This window comes from Acinonyx jubatus, chromosome E4 (assembly GCF_027475565.1).
Source record: "Acinonyx jubatus isolate Ajub_Pintada_27869175 chromosome E4, VMU_Ajub_asm_v1.0, whole genome shotgun sequence".
NCBI classification, from domain to species: domain Eukaryota; kingdom Metazoa; phylum Chordata; class Mammalia; order Carnivora; family Felidae; genus Acinonyx; species Acinonyx jubatus.
Window position 1 is genome coordinate 41,088,523 of NC_069395.1, and position 22,652 is coordinate 41,111,174.

General features: G+C 39.1%; 1 protein-coding gene across 11 annotated transcripts in view; it reads right to left on the minus strand.

Moving 5' to 3' along the window:
• Positions 1-21,995, minus strand: part of ACBD6 (acyl-CoA binding domain containing 6) — a 210,345-nt gene extending 188,350 nt beyond the window's left edge. For 6 of the 11 annotated variants that reach the window (XR_008293240.1, XM_053209479.1, XM_027074424.2 and 3 more), the window contains exons 1-3: positions 21,375-21,994; positions 14,831-14,895; positions 12,065-12,161 (exon numbers count right to left, since the gene is read on the minus strand). Coding sequence is in view for 10 of the 11 variants with exons in the window: in XM_053209479.1 (XP_053065454.1) it covers positions 12,065-12,161; positions 14,831-14,895; positions 21,375-21,596 (384 nt within the window). In the remaining variant the exon portion in view is untranslated. Of the gene's footprint in view, positions 1-12,064; positions 12,162-14,830; positions 14,896-21,374 lie in introns of all 11 variants that reach the window. The other 5 variants (XM_053209477.1, XM_053209482.1, XM_053209481.1 and 2 more) reach the window with 3 other exon arrangements.
• Between the last annotated feature and the right edge of the window lie 657 nt (positions 21,996-22,652).

A 22,652-nucleotide genomic window follows, 5' to 3' on the forward strand; every position in this document is an offset into this window, starting at 1 on the left:
AACCTCCATGCATTTGTGGTGTTTCTAGTTTTTTTCTTTTGGTTGATTTCTAATTTCAGCATTGTGGTCAGAAAAGATGCACGGAATGACCTCAATCTTTCTGCATTTTTTGAGACTTATTAGGTGGCCTAATAGGTGATCTATTCTGGAGAAGGTTCCATATGCACCTGAAAAGAAAGTGTGTTCTGTTTCAAGATGGAATGCTCTGCATATATCTGTTAAATCCATCTGGCCCAGGGTGTCATTCAATGCCACTTTTTCCTTGTTCATTTTCTGTTTGAATAATCTGTCCATTGATGTAAGTGAGATGTTAAAGTCCCATACGATTATTATATTACTATTGACTAGTTCCTTTATGTTTGTTATTAACTGTTTTATGTATTAGGGTGCTTCCATGTTGGGTTCATACATATTTATAATTGTTATATCTTCTTGTTAGATTGTCTCCTTTATTATTATATAGAGTTCTTCTTAGTCTTTTTTCTACAGACTTTGTTTTAAAAGTTTATTTTGTGCAATATAAGTATTGCTATTCTGGCTTTCTTTTGATATCCATTTGCATGATAAATGTTTCTCCATTCCCTCCCTTTCAATCTGCAGGTATTTGAAATAAGTCTCTTGTAGGCAGCATATAGATGGGTTTTTTTTAAATCCACTCTGTCACCCTGTGTCCTGATTATAGCATTTCATCCTTTTACATTCAAAGTAATTATCAAGATATATGTATTTATTGCCATTTTGTTACTTGTTTTGTGGTTGTTTCTGAAGTTTTTCTCTGATCCTTTCTTCTCTTTCATGGTTTCCTGGTTTTCTTTAGTGATAGATCTTTTGTTTTTATCATTTGCATATATATTAGCGGTTTTTGATTTGTGGTTACCATTAGGTTTGTATATAATATCATCTGCACAGAGCAGTCTATATATTAAGTGGATAGTCATTTAAGTCTGAACCCATTCTTTACTCTTCCTCACATTTTAGGTATATGATGTCATACTTTACACCCTTTTGTTATTTCCTTGACTGCTTTTATACAGAAATATTTATGTTTACTGCTTTTGTGTTTCTTACTTCCATACTGTCACTTTTGGTCTCTCCTTTCCACTCAAAGTCACCTTTAATATTTCTGGTTTAGTGACTAAATAAAAAAAGTTAGACTGTTAGACTAATGTGGTTTCCCTTGTATGTGTCTGTCTTGTCTCATTACTTAAATTTTTTTTTTTTAATCACTACATTTTGCCATTTTAGTTATAATGTGTCTTGGTGTGGATCTGCTCTTGTTGATTTTGTTGGAGTTTCTGTGTGGCTCCTGGATCTGGAGATCTGTTTCTTTCCTCAAATTAGGGAAGTTTTTGGCGATTATTTCTTCAAATAAATTTTCTACCCCCTTTTCTCTCTTCTTCTTCTGGAGTCCCTGTAACATGAATGCTATGTTTGAGGGAGTCACTGAGTTCCCAAAGTCTATTCTCATTCTCCCTAATTTTCTTTTCTCTCTTTTGTTTAGCTTGATTACTTTCCATTACTCTGTCTTTGGGGTCATTAATTCATTCTTCTGCTTCTTCCAGCCTGCCCTTCATTCCATCAAGTGTATTTTTTTATTTCATTTATTCAAAACTTTATCTCTGCTATGTTATTCCTCATCTCTGTTAAGGGTCTCATTCATGTCTTCCACTCTTTTCTCAAGTCCAGTTAGTATCTTTATGATCATTATTTATTTTTTTTAGTAAGAGAGAAAGAGAGTGAATAAGTTGGGGAGAGGAGCAGAGGGCAAGAGAAAGAATCTTCAGCAGGCTCCACACTCAGCACAGAGCCCTATATAGGGCTTGATCCCACAACCATGGGATCATGACTTGAGCCAAAATTAAGAGTCACATTCAGCCAACAGCCACCCTGCCCCCCACCCCGTGATCATTATTTTAAATTGCCTAGCAGGCATGTTACTTCTATCTGTTTCACTGAGATCTCCAGCAGTGGCCTTGTCCTGTTCTTTCATCTGGGACAAATTCCTCTGTTGTCTCATTTTGCCAAAGTTTCTGTGCCTCTTTCGCTGTGTTAGAAAAGTCAGCTACTTCTTGTGTTCTTGAGGGTAATGGCCTTATGAAGAAGACATCCTGTAGTGTCCTGCAGTGTAGTGTCCCCTGTTTCCCAGGACCTGGTGTTTCAGGGAGTGCCTCTAATGTGTGCTGTGTGTGCTCTGCTGTTGTGTCCTGGCTGCTTTTTCCTTCAGGACAGTTGTCTGCAGAGACTCTCTTTGCCTGTTGTGGGCAGTGTTTTGTCTCTGGCCTGAATGTGGTTAAGTTTTAAGTAGGTGTGCTCTGATCTGCTTGTGAAATGTGACCTGTCACCACTGCCTCCAGAAGTGAGGTCCTGCAAAACTCCCAGAAGGGAGATGTGGTATGGACAACAGTCTGGGCTGGTCTTTTGGGGAGGGGTCCTGCCATCCTGGGACTGAGACAAGCCTGACTGGGAAGGGTGGTTCCAACGAAACATGGGGTGAAGGGCTTAGTGTAAGCAAGTTAAGTAGCAAGTGTTGGTGATGGGCTGGTTCCCACAGGCTCTGTTCTTATGCTGTGGGGCAGGTGAGGGCAATGGCATCTGCCAGTTCCTTCGTTCCTGGAGGGATTTCTCCATGAATTCTGCCTCTCTGGCATACACTCTGAGATGAGCTAATAACTTTCCCACTGTGCCAGAGGCACTCTTCAGATCATTGTTTCCACACTATACATCCACAGGCTGTTTGTCCTGCTTTCTCTCCAAAAGCAGCCCCAATCCCTACAGGCTCTCCCAAGCCAAGCCCACCGACATTGAAGTCAAGGCTTTAAGCCCTGCTGGTTGCAAGAGTTCATGAAATCCAGCCCTTCTTAAAACCCTTCCAACCCAACTGCTATGGAGATTAGTTTTCCCCATGTGCTCCCCTGTGTGCTAGTCTGTTTCTCACTCTTCTCCACAACCAAGGCTCCCTTCCCACTGCAGTGGCCACAACCCATTTCCCTTCCAAACGACGTCTCTGTACTTCCTACATTCTTGGATATGGCCTCTTTTCTGCCTTTAGTTATGAAGTTTGTTCTGCCACTCTTCGGGTCAATTTCTTAGGTATTTAGAATGACTTCCTAGTTATCTAGTTGCATCAGTGGGAGAAGGTGAGCCTAGGGTTCTCCTACTCCCCTGCCATCTTACCAAACTCTGCCAATATGTTTTACATCTTAAATTTACATGATATTCTATGCCAATTATACCTCAAAAATCAGGGTGGGGGGACAATTAAGATGAGGTCTGAGGTGGACCCCAAATTCAATGACTGGTGTCTGTGTGAGAAAAAGGAAAGGGAAATTTGGATACAGACACGCAGGGAAGGCGGCCATGTGAAGACACAAGCAGAAACTGGAGTTATGCTGACACAAGTTAAGGAACGCCTATGGCCACTGGAAGCTGGCAGAAGCAAGGAAGAATTCTTCCCTATAGCCTTCAAAGATAGCATGGCTCTGCTAACACTTGATTTTGGACCTCTAGCCTCCAGAACTGTGACAGACTAAATGCCTGTTGTTTTCAACTACAAAGTACCAGTGTTTGGTACTTTGCTATGGCAATTCTAGGAAACTAATATAGCCTATAACATCATGTGCCAAAAAGTAAGAAACTGCTCAAAGAATGATGGACACATATCAAAAGGACACAGGAACCATCTTGAAGGAGCTCCCAGTAGCCAAATAACTAAGGATGAGTAATGGATTATAACTCACTGAATAAAACAGAAATCCCTAAGTATATACAGTACTGATATAAATACATGAAATGCTGGGAGAGGCAATCAGCACATTCTCTGTCAGTAGGCCAGGCTCTGACCACTCTCTACCTAGGCCATTTCTCAGGGTTGTGTGTGCAGCAAGCAACCCTCAAGGATGAGGTAATGTCTTCCCAACTCCTGACAAAGAGCAGGCTTGCTTCCACCTACTATAAAAGTGGTGAATCCCAAAAGTTCAGTGCTCCTTTGCTATAGCACAACCGACTGCATATGTAGGAATCCATCTAGGCCCACCTGCATCATCCTTGTGGGACTTGGGGGATGTGAGAAACCAATGCAAATCAAATGAATCTCATGCAGTTTGCCATGCCATGAATAATAAAGTCCTTTGGCTCAGACTCAGGAGTCTTGTACCTCTGCCAGCATCTAAGAAACAGTAACAGGCTAACTTATTAGTTTGCAAGTAGGGTACAATCCTAGATCTTTCATAGTTCTTGAAAATGAATAAGTAAATAGAGAAAAAGGGAAAGCCCACTTTTACAGCGGAATGCCAAATAATAAATGTAGAAGAAATGATGCAGTTGAAAAATCATTAATGGATGTTACAACTAGTGGATGAAATCTGATTAGGAAAAGGACACATAGTCTCAAAGTATCTCCTCACAAATTACTAATTACAAAGAGAAAAATAGGAACGTTACAGTAGAGAAATGAGGCAGACACCATGTTAAGCAAGTGATCAAAGTTAACATAACCAATATTGGGACAAATAAACATCAAGTATCTCCTGGTATGATGCATTGAGGACACAATTCTGTGGTATTCCTCCTAAAAATGTATAATCTGAATCTAATTATGAGAAAACAGCAGACAAAGCCAAACTGGGGACATTCTACAAAAGAGCTGGCCTATATTCTTCAAACCTATCACAATGAAGAAAGAAAAAGAAAAGCTAAGTAACTGTTGCAGACTAAAAGAGACTAAAGAGACAACTAAATGCAGTGCATGATCCTGGACTGGATGATGGATCAGAATGTTTTAAAATAACTTTGAAGGAGGGGCACCTGGATGGCTCAGTCGGTTGAGCATCCAGCTGTTGATCTGGGCTCAGGTCATGATCCCACAGCCATGGGATCAAGCCCTGCATCAGCCTCTGCACTGAGTGTGGAGCTTGCTTGGGATTCTCTCTTTCCCTCTCCCTGTGCCCTTCTCCCCACTTGCATGTCTGTGCATGTTCTCTCTCTCTCTCTCAAAATAAATAAAAAATAATAAAATAACTATAAAGCAGATTTTTAAAATAAATGATAAATTTGAATATGGACTATGGATTCAACAGTGATATTGAATTTAATGTTAAAATTCTTGATTTTGAGAAAAGAGAACTACTGCATCCTGCTGACCAGAATGAAAATTGGTACAGCCAAGACAGGAAACAGCATTGAGATTTCTCAAAAAATTAGAACTAGAACCCTCATACAATCTAGTAATTCCACTCTACATCTAGAAGAAAGGAAATGAGAATCTTGAAGAGATATTGGCACTCCCATGTTTGCTGCAGCATAATTCACAACAGCCAAGATACAGAAACAACCCAAGTGTCTACCGATGGATGAATAGATACAGAAGATGGATAAAGAGCCTGGGTAGTTCAGTTGGTTAAGCACCTGACCCAATTTCAGTTCACGTCATGATCTCACAGTTTATGAGTTCAAGCCCCACACTTTCAGTGCAGAGCCTGCTTTGGATCCTCTGTCCTCCTTTCTCATGCACATGCTCGTTCTCTCTTTCTCTCTCTCCCCAAAATAAACAAAAATTTTTAAAAAGGCAAAAAAAAAGATGTGTTATATGTAAACAATGGAATATTATTCAGCCATGAGAAAGAAGGAAATACTGCCATTTGTGACAATATAGATGAACCTGGAAGATATTATGCCAAGTGAAATAAATCAAAGACAAATATTGTATGATCTCACTTATATGCAGAATCTGAGGAAATTAAAAAGTCAAACTCAAAGAAGCAGCGAGTAGAGTAGGTGGTTACTAATGGGCTGGTAGGGAATGGGAGATGGGGAGATGTTAGTCAAAGGGTATAAAGTTGCAGCTGTATAGGATGAATACATCTAGAGACCTAATATACAGGCATGATACGGGTGCCTAACTGGCTCAGCGAGTAGAGCATGCAACTCTTGATCTTGGGGTCATTAGTTCAAGCCCCACATTGGATATGGAGCTTTAAAAAAATAAAATAAAATAAATAACATAAAGGCATGATGACTTCAATAAACAATACCGTACTGAATACTAGAAATATGCTAAGAGAGTAACTATCAGGTACTCTCATTACAAAAAAAAAACTACATGGGAAAGGATATATTGATTAGTTTGGCTGCAGTAACCATTTCACTATATGTATATCAAATCATGGTATGTACCTTAAGTGTATACAGTTAGTGCGTGTGTGGGTGTGTGTGGGTGTGCGTGTGGGTGTGTGTACAATGCCCCACAGGGACTCTGAGCCCAGGGATTTAAAAAAAAGGCAATTTCAAAAGAACTCATAACACCAAAAAAGTCCCAATTTTTATAATTATGGTGTAGTTATAGAAGAGAAAGTCCTTGTTCTAAGAAATAATGAAGCATTTAGTGGTAAAGTCTAAAATGGTTCAGAAAAATTTTGAGTGTATGCATGTAAATAGAATGCTAAAGCAAACATAAATAAGTGGTGTATCTAAATAAAGACTGTCCAAAAGCTCTTTGTACTATTGCTGAAACTTTAAAAAAAATTTTATCGGGGCACCTGGGTGGCTCAGTCGGTTGAGCATCCAACTTCAGCTCAGGTCATGAGTTCATAGTTCATGGGTTTGAGCCCTGTATTGGGCTCTGTGCTGACATCTCAGAGCCTGGAGCCTGCTTCAGATTCTGTGTCTCCCTCTCTCTCTCTGCCCCTCCCCTGCGCATACTCTCTCTCTCTCTCACAAAAATAAATACATATTTAAAAAATTGTTTTAATTATATGAAGTATACATTACTTAATAACATACCATTATTAGTTAATATAGTGTTAACGTATTATACATTTGAAATCTGCTAAAGAGAATAAATACGAAGTGTTCTCAGCACACACACACAAATGGTAACTATGAGAGGTGATGAATACATTAATTAGTTTGTGATAATCATTTCACACTGTATACATATATCAAATACACCTTAAATATATATAATTTTTATTTGTCAAATAAATAATAATTTATACCAAAATAAAAACTCACCCTTCTTCCCTGGCAAAAAACCAAATAAGGCAAAAGAATTGCCTTGATTAGACCTTCAACAGCACATTCTTGAGATAAGATGAAACATAACAGAAAACATAGTCAAGGGTTTACATTTTTTAATGTTTATTTGTTTTGAGAGCAAGCAGGAGACAGTCAGAGAGAGAGGAGAGAGAATCCCAAGCAGGCTCCACGCCACCAGCAAAGAGCTCAACACAGAGCCTGAACTCATGAACCATGAGATCATGACCTGAGCTGATACCAAGAGTTGGACACTTAACTGACTGAAACACCCAGGCGCCCCTCAAGGATTTACATTTTAAAGCATTGCTCATTTCATACTTCATTTTATACTTCACTCCATGGAGCTCTGATTAAATCAGTAGCTGCTTTTATTTGAATTTTTCATGCATATACACATCCGTAAGTTTACATGCAATATATACATTTTATATATATACACAAATATATATGTGTGTAAATACATGTAAATATAAAATGTCAGCTACAGAACGGATAGCAGAGTGGTGAAGAGTGGGGGCCCTGGACTCCTATACATAAAAGTGCATATCACAGCACCATCATTTTTCAGCTGGCTAATCTTGGATAAGATACTAAGTCACTGTGCCTGAATTTCCTCATTTTTATTTTATTCTATTTTTTAAAGTTTACTTATTTTGAGAGAGAGAGAAAGAGAGAGAAAGCACATGTAAAGGGGAAAAAGAGAGGGAAACTGAGAATTCCAAGCAAGCTCAGTGCTGTCAGCACAGAGCCCCACACAGGGCTTGATCGCACCAACTGCGAGATCATGACGTGAGCTGAAATCAATAGTCAGATGCTTAACCAATTGAGCCACCCAGCTGCCCCTTTTTTTTTTTAAGTTTATTTATTTAAGAGAGAGAGAGGGAAAGTGAGAGCAGGAGAAGGGTAGAGAGGGAGAGGGACACTTACACTGAGCCACCCAGACATCCCTAAATTTCCTCATTTTTAAAATGAAGACAATAATAGTTTCTAATCTAATTTTTAAGATTCTCATGAAGATTTCAAAGGATGATACATATAAAGAGCTTAGCACATTCAGCATTGAGAGGCATTATTATTTGTTTGCAGAAACTAGTATCAAAAGAAAATTATTTCTTTAACCTAAAAGATAATGAATGAATACCAAATGTCTTGAGATTTCAGTTATGATCAACTTCATATCAGTCAAAAAGAAAGGGGAAAACAGCTGTGTCAAAGGGGACCAGCTCAGAGTGCTTAAATTAAAAACAAAAATGTAAACAGGGCACCTGGGTGGCTCAGTCGATTAAGCGTCCAGCTCTTGATTTCGGCTCTAGTCATGATCTCACAGTTCATGAGATCAAGCCCCACATCAGGTTCTGTGATGACAGCATGGCACCTACTTGGGACTCTCTCTCCCTCTCTCTGCCCCTCCCCCACCCATGTGCTCTCTCCTCCTCTCTCAAACATTAAAAAAATGTAAACAAAACATAAAATTCCTCTTTACAACTAGATTATGGATGTCAAAATATTTTTAGAACAATGTATTGAAGAATGATCTTTATTTGAAAGTACCTTTGATTCTGCTTGGTTTATTCAAGTTTATGCTCAATAGGTGAGATTTGGATTTTTTTTCTTAAATGTTTATTTTTGAGAGAGAGAGCAGGAGAGGGGTAGAGAGAGAGGAGGACAGAGGATCTGAAGCGGCTCTGTGCCAACAGCAAAAGAGCCCAATGTGGGGCTCAAACCCCTGAACCATGAGATCATGACCTGAGCCGAAGTCACATGCTTAATTGACTGAGCTACCCAGGTGCCCTGAGATTCAGATATTTTTACTTTTTTATTTTTTTTAATTTTTTTTTTTAACGTTTATTTATTTTTGAGACAGAGAGAGGGAGACACAGAATCTGAAGCAGGCCCCGGGCTCTGAGCTGTCAGCACAGAGCCCGACATGGGGCTCGAACTCACAGACTGTGAGATCATGACCCGAGCTGAAGTCAGATGCTCAACCGACTGAGCCACCCAGGCGCCCCTCTTTTTTTTTTTTTTTTTAATTTTTGAGATTCAGATATTTTTTTTTAAATTTTTTTTAATGTTTATTTATTTTTGAGACAGAGAGAGACAGAGCATGAACGGGGGAGGGGCAGAGAGAGGGAGACACAGAATCGGAAGCAGGCTCCAGGCTCTGAGCCATCAGCCCAGAGCCTGACGCGGGGCTCAAACTCACGGACAGCGAGATCGTGACCTGAGCTGAAGTCGGACGCCCAACCGACTGAGCCACCCAGGCGCCCCTCAGATATTTTTAAAAAGCATCCTTACTGCCTGTTTAAATTTCCATAAGGAAGAATTATCTAACCACATGGACTCTGTAACCATTTGTAAGAGTGAGAGTTAACACAACTTTATTTAGTAGTAATTAAAGTACTGAAGGTAAGAAATCATAATTTTTGTCATTTACCAGAAGTTATAAACTCAAGGGCACCTAGGTGGCTGAGTTGGTTAAGCATCTCTCTTTTTTTTTTTTATGAAATTTATTGTCAAATTGGTTTCCATACAACACCCAGTGCTCATCCCACAGGTGCCTCCTCAATGCCCATCAACCACTTTCCCCTCCCCCTACTCCCCCCCGCCCCCCCATCAACCCTCAGTTTGTTTTCAGTATTTAAGAGTCTCTTTGGTTTCCCTCCTTCCCTCTCTGTAACTTTTTTTCCCCCTTCCCCTCCTCCCTGGTCTTCTGTTGAGTTTCTCAGAATCCATATATGAGTGAAAACATATGGTATCTGTCTTTCTCTGGCTGACTTATTTCACTTAGCATAACACTCTCCAGTTCCATCCACGTTGCTACAAATGGCCAGATTTCATTCTTTCTCATTGCCAAGTAGTATTCCAATGTATATAAGCGTCTGACTCTTGATTTGGGCTCAGGTCATGATCTCATGGTCATGAGATCAAGCCCTACGTCAGGTTCTGCACTGAACATGAAGCCTGCTTGGGATTATCTCTCTCTCTCCCTCTGCCCATCCTCTGCTTGTGCTTTCTCTCTCTCCCACAATAAACAAACATTAAAAAAAAAAAAGAAGAAGTTCTAAACTCAAATGTCTACATGGGCCAGCCATCAGAAACAGTCAAGTAAAATCAATAGGGAAGAACTAAGACCACAGTGACTGACAAGTACTCACCAAAATGCATTCAAACTCAAGGTTTTTTTTGCTTTTTATTTATGTATTTTTAAATATTTACTTATTTTGAAAGAGAAAGCAAGCACAAGTGGGGGAGGGGCAGAGAAAGAGGGAGAGACAGGATCCCAAGCAAGCTCGGCACTGTTAGAGCAGAGCCCGATGTGGGGTTTAAACCCACGAACTGTGAGATCCTGACCTAAGCTGAAACCAAGAGTCACATGCTTAACCAACTGAGCCACCCAGGCACACCCTCCTTGTTTTGCTTTTCAAACATTGTGCCATGTGTTCAGGCTGAGTTCAGCTCAGAGGGGCACCTATTTTGACCACTGAATTTCAGATATGAAGTCCTTAGGACCTCTATGATATGTATTTGTATGCAAACTTGTTTTATAAAAGATATTAACAAAATGGAATATTTCTGAAAATGAATATTCACGCACATCAAAAACATCAGGAAATGTTTCAATGACTTCAAAAAACCAGTCGTATCATTAAAGATACCCTAAGCTGGTTATCTCTCCCTGTCTATAGTCACAATTAAGATAGATTTTTTTATGTCGTAAGATATAATCTTTAAGACATTTTAAGATTCCATGACTGGGGCGCCTGGGTGGCTCAGTCGGTTAAGTATCCGACTTCGGCTCAGGTCATGATCTCATGGTTTGTGAGTTCGAGCCCTGCATCAAACTGCATGGACAGCTCAGAGCCTGGAGCCTGCTTCAGATTCTGTGTCTTCCTCTCTCCCTGTCCCTCCCCCACTCACACTCTGTCTCTCAAAAATAAATAAACACTAAAAAAAAAAATTTAAGCAGGATTCCATAATTAATATAACAAACTTCCTTCAAACTGGTAAAACATGTGTACCAATGAAATCAATTATTACCAAAAAAATCTGAAAATCGCTGTATTCATTCATCACTGAAATGTTTTGTCTAAGTATTATTAATAAAAAGTAATAATTTGCATTTTTTTAAGTTTATTTATTTTGGAGAAAGAGTATGAGCAGAGGAAGGGCAGAGAAAAAGAGAGAGACAGAATCCCAAGCAGGCCCCACACGGTCAGTGCAGAGCCTGATGCAGGCTTGAACTCACGAACCATGAGATCATGACCAGAACTGAAATCAAGAGTCAGGCACAACCCACTGAGCCACCCAGGAACCTCTCAATTTGAATTTTTTACATGATACCAAAGTAGTCTTTATTCCACTAAAACACCTGTCAACCATGTTTTTAAATTTTTTTTCAAATAAAATAGCAACCCCACTGTTATTAAGTTCTTTCTAGATGTTCTCCAATAAGTTACCAGGAAAAAAGCGTTCACATTAAGTGAACAACATCCAATACCCCCAAGGTCCAAAGTAATCTCTTTCCACGGGATTCCCTAGCACTCATATTACTACTGTTTTATACTATAATCATATTTTGTTATGTTTTATCTTCTATAATATACTTTAAACTATACAATGGTAGAAAGCATGTCTTACACACATTTTATCCCCGTCAAAAAGCATTTTGTACATGTACAGAAAGTGTTCATAAAAAAAATCCAAGAGAAACCTACCATTTCTCAAGATAATGATTATCTCATGTTAAACTCTTTCAAATTCTGACATGAACGGAGTTTTTACAAAATTGAAATTATGATTATACTTTTAAAAATTCTCTATAATTCAGAGGAGTTCTCAGAATCAGTAGCTGGTTATGTTAACATTCAAGCAACAGCATTTTGAGACAAGTAAATATTATAATAACTTTACAATCTTTTAAGAAAATAAAACTTTAAAAATGTTACTTAAGCCTACACTTGGTTTTAAACCTTTATTTGAGAGACGAAGATCATGTTTTTGGAAAACATTATTTACAATCATCAAATCTTACCTGAGGATTCCAACCTGGATCTAATTTCTTAACTACTGCAATGTATTCCTGCATTGCTTGACTGGGGCTTGAATCACCAAGGGCTTTCCATGCTTCCCTACAGTAAAGAATATCCAAAATGACCTATCATTAACTATGGAAAAAATGCAAACAGCACATTCCTTTTTAGTATTAAAAAATTGGCATACACATTTTAAGGATGTGGGATATAGATCTAATAAGCCACAGATGAGTAGGTCTCTTTTTGCATTTACCTTGGTCTATACCAATGCACACCTTATATCGCACCACCTAAGGAGCCTTTTTAAACACTTTTTCCTAATCACCCTCCCCCATGAAATTTTAGTAACACAGATACATTGTATAACAATTGAATTTTGGAAGATCACAAACCACTATAATATCGAAGATTTTATAACTCCCCCAAACCCACCTTTCATCCCTATTGAGAATGTATGATCTACAGACCAATAAAAGTAGTTTCCACCTTTTGAATTAACTGTGCTTATAGCATTTCAGTAACATAGGAACCAATCAGCACAAGAAACAATATTTCCTGGGAAAATACTTCAAACTTCTTATTTAAGCTATGAGAAATACACCTTTCCCTTCTGCTGTTATCTCATCTGTAAGCTGCTAGTAGTGGGTCCTGAGACAGGGACTTCAAAAGTGAGGGGTGGTAAGGACAGAGATAAGAATTCTAATGAGTAAGAAGGTAGGGACTACTTGCAATATAAATACCAAGAGTAATATTTTAATCCTGTGCCCCCTTCTGGGTCATCCTTTTCTTCTTTTTTCTTCAAGCTGCCAAGATAGGCTCTTTCTTGGTTTTGTCCTCCCAGTTCTGCTTCCAACCAGGAAGTAGATCCACTGATCCAGCATAAAACACAATTCAGTGCCACAGGTTTTTACCACCTTCCTGCTCCCATAATGAATGTAACATCTTGCTGAGGTTTTCCAAATTTATTTTTACTGGCTCTCCTGAGTCAATAAATGAATACATCCTAACACTCTATCTCTAAATACATCAGCATATTTCAAAGTGAGGAAATTTAACATCAATACCGTTATATAAATATATAGACTACCTTCAGATTTCCCTCATTACCCAATAATGTCCTGTATAGATTTCTTCTCCTAGACCAGGAGCCAATCAAGATTCACACATAGCATTGATTTCATGTATCTTTAGCTTTCTCTGTCTTCCATGATATTGACATTTTTTAAGAGTCCAAACCAGTTGTTTTATAAAAGATCTATCAATTTGGATTTCTCTGATTGTTTCCTCACCTACAGTGTTCTTGCCAAAAGTGATCAATCATGATTAGAATCAGGTTAAATGCTTTGGCAAGAGCAATATATAGGTGAGTGTCCTTTATCATGCATCACATCAGGGGGCACATAACATCACTTTGTCCCATCATCAATGATAAGATTAAAGACCTAGAAGCAATATCTCCCAGTTGTCTTCCTTGTAATTAAAAAGTAAACGGTGGGTCAGAATTGTGTAAATGCTGCTCCTCAGTAGTTTTTCATCTAACGGTTTCAGCATCCACTGATGATTCTTGCTTGAATTATTATGTGGTTGTAAAATCAAAACTTTTTAAAATTGCTAAAAACAATGAAAAAACAGGCAAGCATATAGGAAAAAATAATGCTGAAGTTATGAAATTTCTTAAGTTAAAACAAAAAAACAATAAAAGTTTCATCAGCTATTCTCTACAATGGTAATAAAGTGTCAGAGAACTAGTTGTCATCATTAGCAAAGAAAGATGCTGCCAGAATGGAGATCAAAGCAATGCTTCCTTTACTGAGAATGTCCTACACCAAAAAAAGCTGAACTAAACAGGGGCTTAATGACATAACTGATTTGCATTAAGTTCAAGCTTTGCATCTCTCTCTTTACAGCTGGGTAACAGCTGTTGCCAGAGAGGCAACTTGTCAGGGACCACATTTTGAGGAGCACTGCTCTAAAATGTAAAGTTAGAATCCTTTTCTAGCACCCTTCTCTCTACAACCATATTTTTTTTTTAAACCCCATCCTTTATACTGTTAATCCCAAAACTGACACTCCAAAGTCCTTCCTTCTGTAACTAAGGGTCCCTGTTGTACACGATTGCTCTTTTTTCACTTAGGTAAGAGTAAATAAGGCCTCATATGATAAGAAGGAACCTCTGAATTATAAGTAAAAAAACTGGGGAGGGTATAATTTTTTCTTATGGATTCAGGAAAGAAATGGACTCAGTATCTTCCCCCCCACTTTCTCCCCAACAGATTATTATAAGCACGTCTTCACTGTGGTGTGGGTAGGGCAAGGAACAGAAAAGCAATAGAAATGAGAAGATAAAATTGGGGCAGGGGTGAGGGGTAAAAATGAGGATTTATCCTGTTCTCTGTTCCCATCCTCCTGTCCTTCTTCCAAAGATTCTTCCAGGGGACAGAAGTGGTGATCCATTAGGGGCTGTATGACAGGATAGGAAAATCTCAAGGAATACCTCTTATGGTCACTGTCTAAGAAGCTATTCATATGTAAGAAGTGTATGTCTGTTGTGGACTAAGTATATACCAACATCACGGTATGAGAATCCTTTAGGATACTTAGCTAAAAGCGGATTCTTTTAATCTCTCTCCCAATTGCCTGTTGTTAGTACAGTCTATAGCAGAGAGATTAACATAAAAATAATTCTTTAATCTGCTCACTACTTTCTAATTCTTAAACACCTAAACCATTTCCAACAACCTCATTAGATTCCAAGAATTTCTTACCATTTTTGCTTTCCTTCAAAATCAAAGAAGCTTGGTTTAGGAGTATTACAATTTCCAACTTTGACCTAATTGAAGGGAGGGGGAAAAAAATCAAGAACTTATTTTTCAAAGAAATACCAGAGAAACTTTTTATTTTCAAATTTATTATGTATACTTAGTAACTATAGATTAGAAAATATCTATATAAAATAACAAAACTTAACATTCTTCGCAAAAGCAAACAAAAAACAAACTTTAAATAAAGGCTGCTTTGGCTTACCACATAAAACAACTGTTGTCTAACACTGTGATACACAAAAAAACATGGGTAACAAACACTGGCATTCCTAAACTAGTAGACAAATTATATATGTAAGGCAAATTATAAATACAGATTATGTAATCCTTATTACCATTTATTCTATTGAAGAATTTTTAAACATGCAAAAAACAAGATTTATAGTACAATTTATCAGAATTCATAACACTGTTTATGCTGATTCTCATTACATTATTAGCATTTTCTCTCTCCCAAATTCCAGGATAAAGCACACTATTTGTAAAGTATCCCATTATGAAACTAATCAGTACAAATATAGATGCTGAAAGCCGTGCAAAAAATTTTCAAGGGTTTTTCAACAACAATATAAATTCTATCTACTCCACAATAATCTTTTCTTGTTTGTGGTCAATACTTATTTGTAAAACCTCAAATAACATTTGTAGTAAAACTATACAATAATGATTTTCATTGTGAATAAACAAATGAAATTCACACAAGTGTAGAATTCATTATACAGCCCCTGATTCCCACTGGCAGAAGTAATCTCTCTTTCTGATGAACTCTCACAGCATTTACTCTGTATACCTCTGAAAGCACTTTTCACTTTTACCTGGTATTAGAAAATTTTGTGTAAAGTCTCATCTTTCTGTCAGAACACAGCTGCTAGGAAACCATTCCTAACACATTCATTGCACCTTATATAATGCCTAATCTAAGGTTGTTAAAAATGCTTGATGAATGTGGAATGAATATGTCAGGCACATGCTCAACCAAATATCTATTTTTCCTAATGCTAAATACCACAACCCGACCCCATCTACTTCTCAGAGACCTACTCACTATCTACTATTACTCTTATACACTTGAATTTTGCTAAAATCAAACTGATGGTCTACTCGCTAACCAGGCGGATCTACTCACTGCTTTAGGGATTTTTATTCTGTTTTGCTCATGTTATTGCCCTCACATGAAATGCCTTCTCTTCCTTCAGCCTTTCAAAATGCTACACCTTTTAGTCCCACTCAAAAGTTCAGATGTAAGAACCCTTTCAGTCTACAATGATTTCATCCATCTCTGAATTCATAACAATAATCATCTCTATCATTTGTTTAGCAAACAATCACATGGCCCTCAGATGAATATTAAAATGTACCTTTACACAGGAGTAGATCTATTATAATGGGACCAAAAGGGGAAACAGTGAGAGAACAGGAACTGCATTTCTTGATCACCATAAAACAAAAGTTTCACACATTATGTCAACTGGGCCATACAACTCATTTGCCTGTTAGGTTTGCCATTACAAACTCATTTTATAAATGAGCACAGAAAAACTGAGGAGGGGTGCTGGAGTTCACACGTTACATTAGCAAATCCTGAATTAGTAGTCAGGATTTGAATTTAGGACTGTTTGACTCCGAAGTCCAATATTCCTTTCCTATACCACTTTGCTTTACATACCACATAGAATCTAGGCTTCAGTTCTGGCATCTCTAAAATCACCCAAGCAGATGGACTATTAGAAGCATAAGAGAAACTATGACACATCATAAAAACAGCTGCAGTTACTACCTTTGGTTTTTATCCAGACACCAGCCAGTGGCAGAAACAAATACAGTATCTATTCTCCATTTCTCCTACATGAAATCTTGGCCAGACACATGGTCATCCAGCTAAACATTACATGTGGTCACGCAACTTGAGCCCAGGTTCAAGGGACGAGATGTGTGTGAAAGTGATATAAATACCTTCCTTAATGGGGTGGCTGGGTGGCTCAGTTGGCTAAGCGACTGACTTTGGCTCAGGTCATGATTCATGGTTTGTGAGTTCAAGCCCTACATTGGGCTCTCTGCTGTCAGCGCAGAGCCCACTTGGGATCCTCTTTGCCCTCTCTCTCTCAAAAATAAACAAACATAAAAAAAAGGAAAGAAAGGGGGGCTTGTCCTTCCCTTTCCCTGAGCCCTCCCTCACTAGAATATGCATGTGGTGATGGTGAGCCATCTCTGGCCAGGGAAAGAGGATCTAAGGGGAACAGTTATAAAACTTTTTGGTCTCATGATGCCTTTATTCTCTTAGAAAATGAGGACCCCAAGAAGCTTTATGTGAGTTGTCTCTATCAATATTTACCATATTAAAAATTAGAAGATTTCTTAAAATATGCATTAACTCATTTAAAAATAAACTCATTAAATAACAAAATTTTATAAAAGTAACTATATGAAGCAAAAAAACTTTGAGAAAAGTGACATCATTTTACATTTTGCACCTCTTTAACGTCTGCCTTAATAGAAGGCAGTTGTATTCTCTTATCTATTTCTGTATTCAATCTACTACAATATGTTGCTTTGTTTGAAGTATATGAAGAAAATGCAGCTTCACACAGATTTGTTGTTAGAAATGAGAGAAGAATTTAGCAGCATTTTCAGATAATTGTGGATATTCTTCTTTGATTCCACACCAAAACTCAACAAGTGGCAGTTTCTTTAAGGTTAGATGCAATGTGGACTCTGAGGTCCTATCAATGAACTTTTCATACTGTTACAATAAAATCCATTGGTCTGACTTGCACTTCGGTTTTTTTTTTAATTTTTTTTAACGTTTATTTATTTTTGAGAGAGACAGAGCGTGAGCGAGGGAGGGGCAGAGAGAGAGGGAGACACAGAATCTGAAGCAGGCTCCAAGCTCTGAGCTGTCAGCACAGAGCCCGACGTGGGGCTCAAACCCACAAACCACAAGATCATGACCTGAGCCAAAGTCGGAAATCCAACCGAGCCACACATGCGCCCTAACTTGCACTTTGAATGGATCTTTTACTCACACACAATTTGTAACATTTCATGCAATATTTGGAAAATATGGTTCACTGAGTTGTGCATTCCTCCCAAATGTTGACACAGTCCATTACACAAAAGCAAAAGTTTACAATCATTAAAATCACCATTAATCTCACCAAAAAGTTTTTAAGTATTAGGAAGCTGTTTGGTTCATACGGCAGATACAGATTTTCCAAACTACTAATTTTCACTTGAAGGTTCAAATGTTACCATTGGCAACAAATACTAACAGCTTTTTTCCTTAAAGTGACTGGCTCACTTTATTCACTTTGAAGAAACTATCTCCCAAATACTCAAATTTGAACAAGCATAGTTTATCTGTGACTTGTTCTATTAAGGAAAAACGGTATTTCATGAAAAAACTGGATAGCTCAGCTTGCAACTCAAAAATTACACAAGTGTTTTTCCTCAAAAATAGCCAATATAATTTAGTGTGCAGAAGTGCCTTGGGTGTACCCTGCATTTCATCACACACAATACTAAAGACTCCTACTCAAGAATTAATATTAATAAAAATCAATGATTTTTACTGCTTTATCAAAGACATTTTTAAGTGAAATTGGATTTTTTTTTTTTTACTCTGAGTACATAGTGGTAAAAATACCAGACTACTAGTATAGTTTGCTGCCACTGCCTTGATTCGTACGGATGCATCACCAGTTTCGTCACATAGAAAAAAAGCAAACAGTGTATTAGTATTATTACAAAAATAGTTTTGACCTTACAGATCTCCTGAGAAAGTCTCAGGGATTCTCAGGGATCTCTAGACCATAATTTGAGAACTGCTGCCTTGAGGGATGACAGAACTACCGGACAGAAAAAGACCAAGCCCCTGGATGATCTCATGAAGCAGAGCCACCCTACCAGCTCTAGATCACCTACCTCCACACCATTATGTGCAATGAAAATACAAGTTCAGCAGCTGACCCTGTATTCTGACACAGAAGCTTTTGTATTCCCAAATTCAAAGAACAGTTCTGGATCAGAAAAGACTGGAAAAACAAAACTACAGGATTTTAGGACTTGATGAGCAACAGTTTCCAAATGATTAAATAATGAATCATGAGCTATAAAGCAGAGTTATAAAAGGTACCATTTTAAAAGAACATCTAAACTCTGTTCTCTCTGATATATATAATACATCCAGTGCCTTGAAAGAGAATATTTTAACAAAGGGTGCTAATAGCAAATGCCAGTGAATCATGTGACCAGGTCAAAGTAAGAGAACATGCTGAGTACCCTCACTGTGCTCATGCTGAAGACTCCTATAAAATAAAGCCAAAAGGAGTTTGAAATTTTCATTGTCGTAGAGTTTTCACAGGTGTCAATTAGTTATCTTTTGTTGCTAATGCAGAGAATCAAAAAACTGTTAATTTGTGTGATCTTTTTGAAACTTCACTAAAAGATAATTTTGGAGCTACAGGCTTCTCTGAAACTAAAAGAGCTACTATGTTAGGTAAGTTTAGGGCTCTGCCCAAGAAAAGAAGATTCACAGCTCAGCTTATTTTTATCATCTTCCTGGGGACAACTTTACCTCATTCAGCCTACAAAATACAGTGCTATTCCAAAACAAAACATAATTGTTTCATGAGAAATTCTGATTCATGATGCAGAAATTATATTGGAATTTCAACTTTATTACTCTATCAAAGATGCTATTTTTAACACTATCTCAGGATTCTGTTAAAAGTAAAATATTTATAAGAGATTGATAAAAATTGTGTCCCAATGTCATATCTAAGTAAACATAACCTTATTCTCTAATAATGAAAAATTTTATTTCCAGATACAAAGTATTTCTAAACACCTTAACATCAAACTCTTATAAGGGTGAGGGGTACACCTCTTTCAGTATATCTGGATGGAGTATACTTGAGACAGAATCGTTACCAGCTGACAGGTGACTGCAGTTCACTGGTAACTTAGAAATCAGATATTTAATAATTATGACTCTAATATCAGTAGATAAGGTTATGTCCTAGAAAGAAAAAGAATGTTCTCCAGCGAATTTATAGGAAAAGTCTTATACTGCCCAAAGAATTATTATTCAGACATGTTAAAGGTCCTAGGACAACGTTCAATAAACTCTTGTTAAATCATTGCACATCTCATTTTAACGTTATTTGGACAGGTAAATAACCAAAGAAAAATTAGATATCCACAACTTCTGCCAGAAAGCAAATTCCAAGGCCAATTCAGGGGCAATTTTCATTCAACACTATTATATCATACATATCTACAGCTCTCTCAAACCACTTTAACTGATATTCATAACTGAAATTCATCAATCTTCAAAATTCATCAATGCTCTACTCAGCATATTCACTTGAAGAATACAGAGGGACCCTCAACTATTTTTTCTAAAAGGAAACAGGAGGAAATAGATACCAAGAAGCAAAAGACAGGGGAAAATTTTTTAGTAAAATAAAATGGACTATTACCCAGAACGTCATTGCTTCCAGTGTTCCAAAGAGATGGAGTCTTCCTAAAATGTTATTTAACTCTTGTTAGCAATTTTTCACATGTTTAAATCTAGATGCCTCATGTAACTTTTTAAGTCTCTTAAAGGCAAATACCATCATGGTTTTCTTCTTTGCACTCCCGGAAGGCATAACACCCAAGTGTTTTGCACATAAAAGATGCTGTGTATTGGTTGATTATGATAAAGCAATTAATTATTTTTACTTCTGGTACCTTTGATTCTTTCAATGATAAATTAAATATGTCTTACATAACATTATGATTATTATTTCCAGGTAAAGTTCAGAACCTTAGAGAGAGTCCAGGAGCTACAACCTAGTTCTAGTTCTGATTTTCTGTATGACCCTAGGCAAGTTATCTACTCTTTTTGGGCTTCCCTTTCCCGCAAAAGAAGGGGATTATTTCACCTGGTGTTTACTAGCTCTAAAATTTTTATAATTGTATCTAACAGAAGCATATTTAGCCAAAACATAAGTCTAGTATATTTAGGACTTTAAAAATCACAATAATAAAAGTGGTAATACTGTATTTTGTATTGCATCACCCTTTTATGACAATTATATAATTTCCTCGGATCTCACAATTTTTTTAACATCACTTCCATATGACCATATTACTTCCATAACTACCTCCATATGACCCTTAGCAACAGTGAATGATAAATCTTATTTTCTCATCCTCATTTTCTAAAGTTGGTAAAAGCATAAGTACATGGTCACTGTGCAAGTCTGAGAAGTCGTAGAAAACTGACATTCAATGTCCAGTGAACCTTCATCCCTAGGATAGCAGATCGGTCCTTTCCAAATTCAGAATGATGCTATTCCTTAATAGATGATTACACACACACACACACACACACACACACACACACACACACACACACTTAAACCTAGCCATTACTATTAGTTTTTGGAGGAAAGAGGTCTCCTATGGCTCTCCCGCACCCACCCCTTCCCTGGGACTTTACCTGCTTGTACCTAGCATACAGGTACAAGAGCTGCTCCCTGCTGGCCACTTGAACCAGGCCTTGGAGGTGCGCTGCAGCCTTCTCAAAGAGCTCGGTCAGGCTCCCGGACGCCTCGGTCTCGGGGCTCTGGAGGGATTCTACATCACCGGAGTCGTCCCCCGAGCTCAGCTCGCCGCCGCTGTCGCCCGTGGTGGCCCCCGCGGGCAGGAATGGCGAGGCCATGAGTCCTTGCTCGGTCCGTCCCTCTGTGTCCGCTCGGTGCTCCTCAGACCGGGGGTAACGCCGGCTCGGGGGCCTGGCCCACCAGTCTCGGTCCCGAGCCCGACCTCGAGTCGGACCCGAGCCCACTTACTCTGCGCTGCCTCACGTAACTCTGCCTCGCTCTCACTTCGCTCCCGGGCGTGCGGGGCAGGCTCCGCTATTCTTGACGGCTCTGCCCGGCCCAGCGGGTCTCCCCCGGCTTCCTCAGGCTAACAGCGCGCTCTGGCTCGTCCCGGGTCCCTCCACTGGCGAGCGAGTCTGGGGGCTGCGCAGCTGAGGGATCGGGGAGGAAGGGCGGCAGGCGGCGAGGGCCGGGAGGCGTGCGCGCCGGGCGGGGCGGGGCGGCGTGCGCGCGAGGCGGGGCAGGACGGGCGGCGTACGCGCCTGAGCACGCGTCCGAGCACGCGCGCGGGGCTAGGCGCGGAGGCGGTCTCGGCGTTGGACCCGCAAGGTCGGGCGGCTCTGCGTTGGGCGCCCTCCGCTGAGGGGAACTCGCGGGGGCGCGCTAGAGACACGGTGCTCGGAGAAACTGTCCTCGATCATCGGGATGTCTGTTAATCGTTTTGTTGAAATTGCTAGTCACAAAGTCTGGAACCTGTTCTCGGAATAGGCCATCGGGAGTGGGGAAGGAGGCAGGCTATTTGGTAGTGTAGCGATGGGAGCGGAGTCGCGGAAACACGGAGCTGAGGACGAAGGTTCCGCTGTACCCGCCTCCAGGGGTGTGTGACCCGGGCGTCCCCAAACTGGCCTCCGATCCCTGCACAGACATCTGTTGCTTGAGAACTTAGCTCTAACTTGAATAATGAGTGAAAATTTGGGAGCTGGGGCCTTCACCGCCTAAATCGCGTGACTAATTGGTCGACCCACTCCTCTCTGTCTCGCTTTGCACGCCCGTGGGACGCCCCACTTCCCTGGGTGGTACTGGGACGCCCCATCTCCCTCCCCGCCATTAGCACTTGTCTTCTCTGACAGCCTTTGCCACTGTGCTTTGAAGACACTAAAGTGAAACCAAAAACT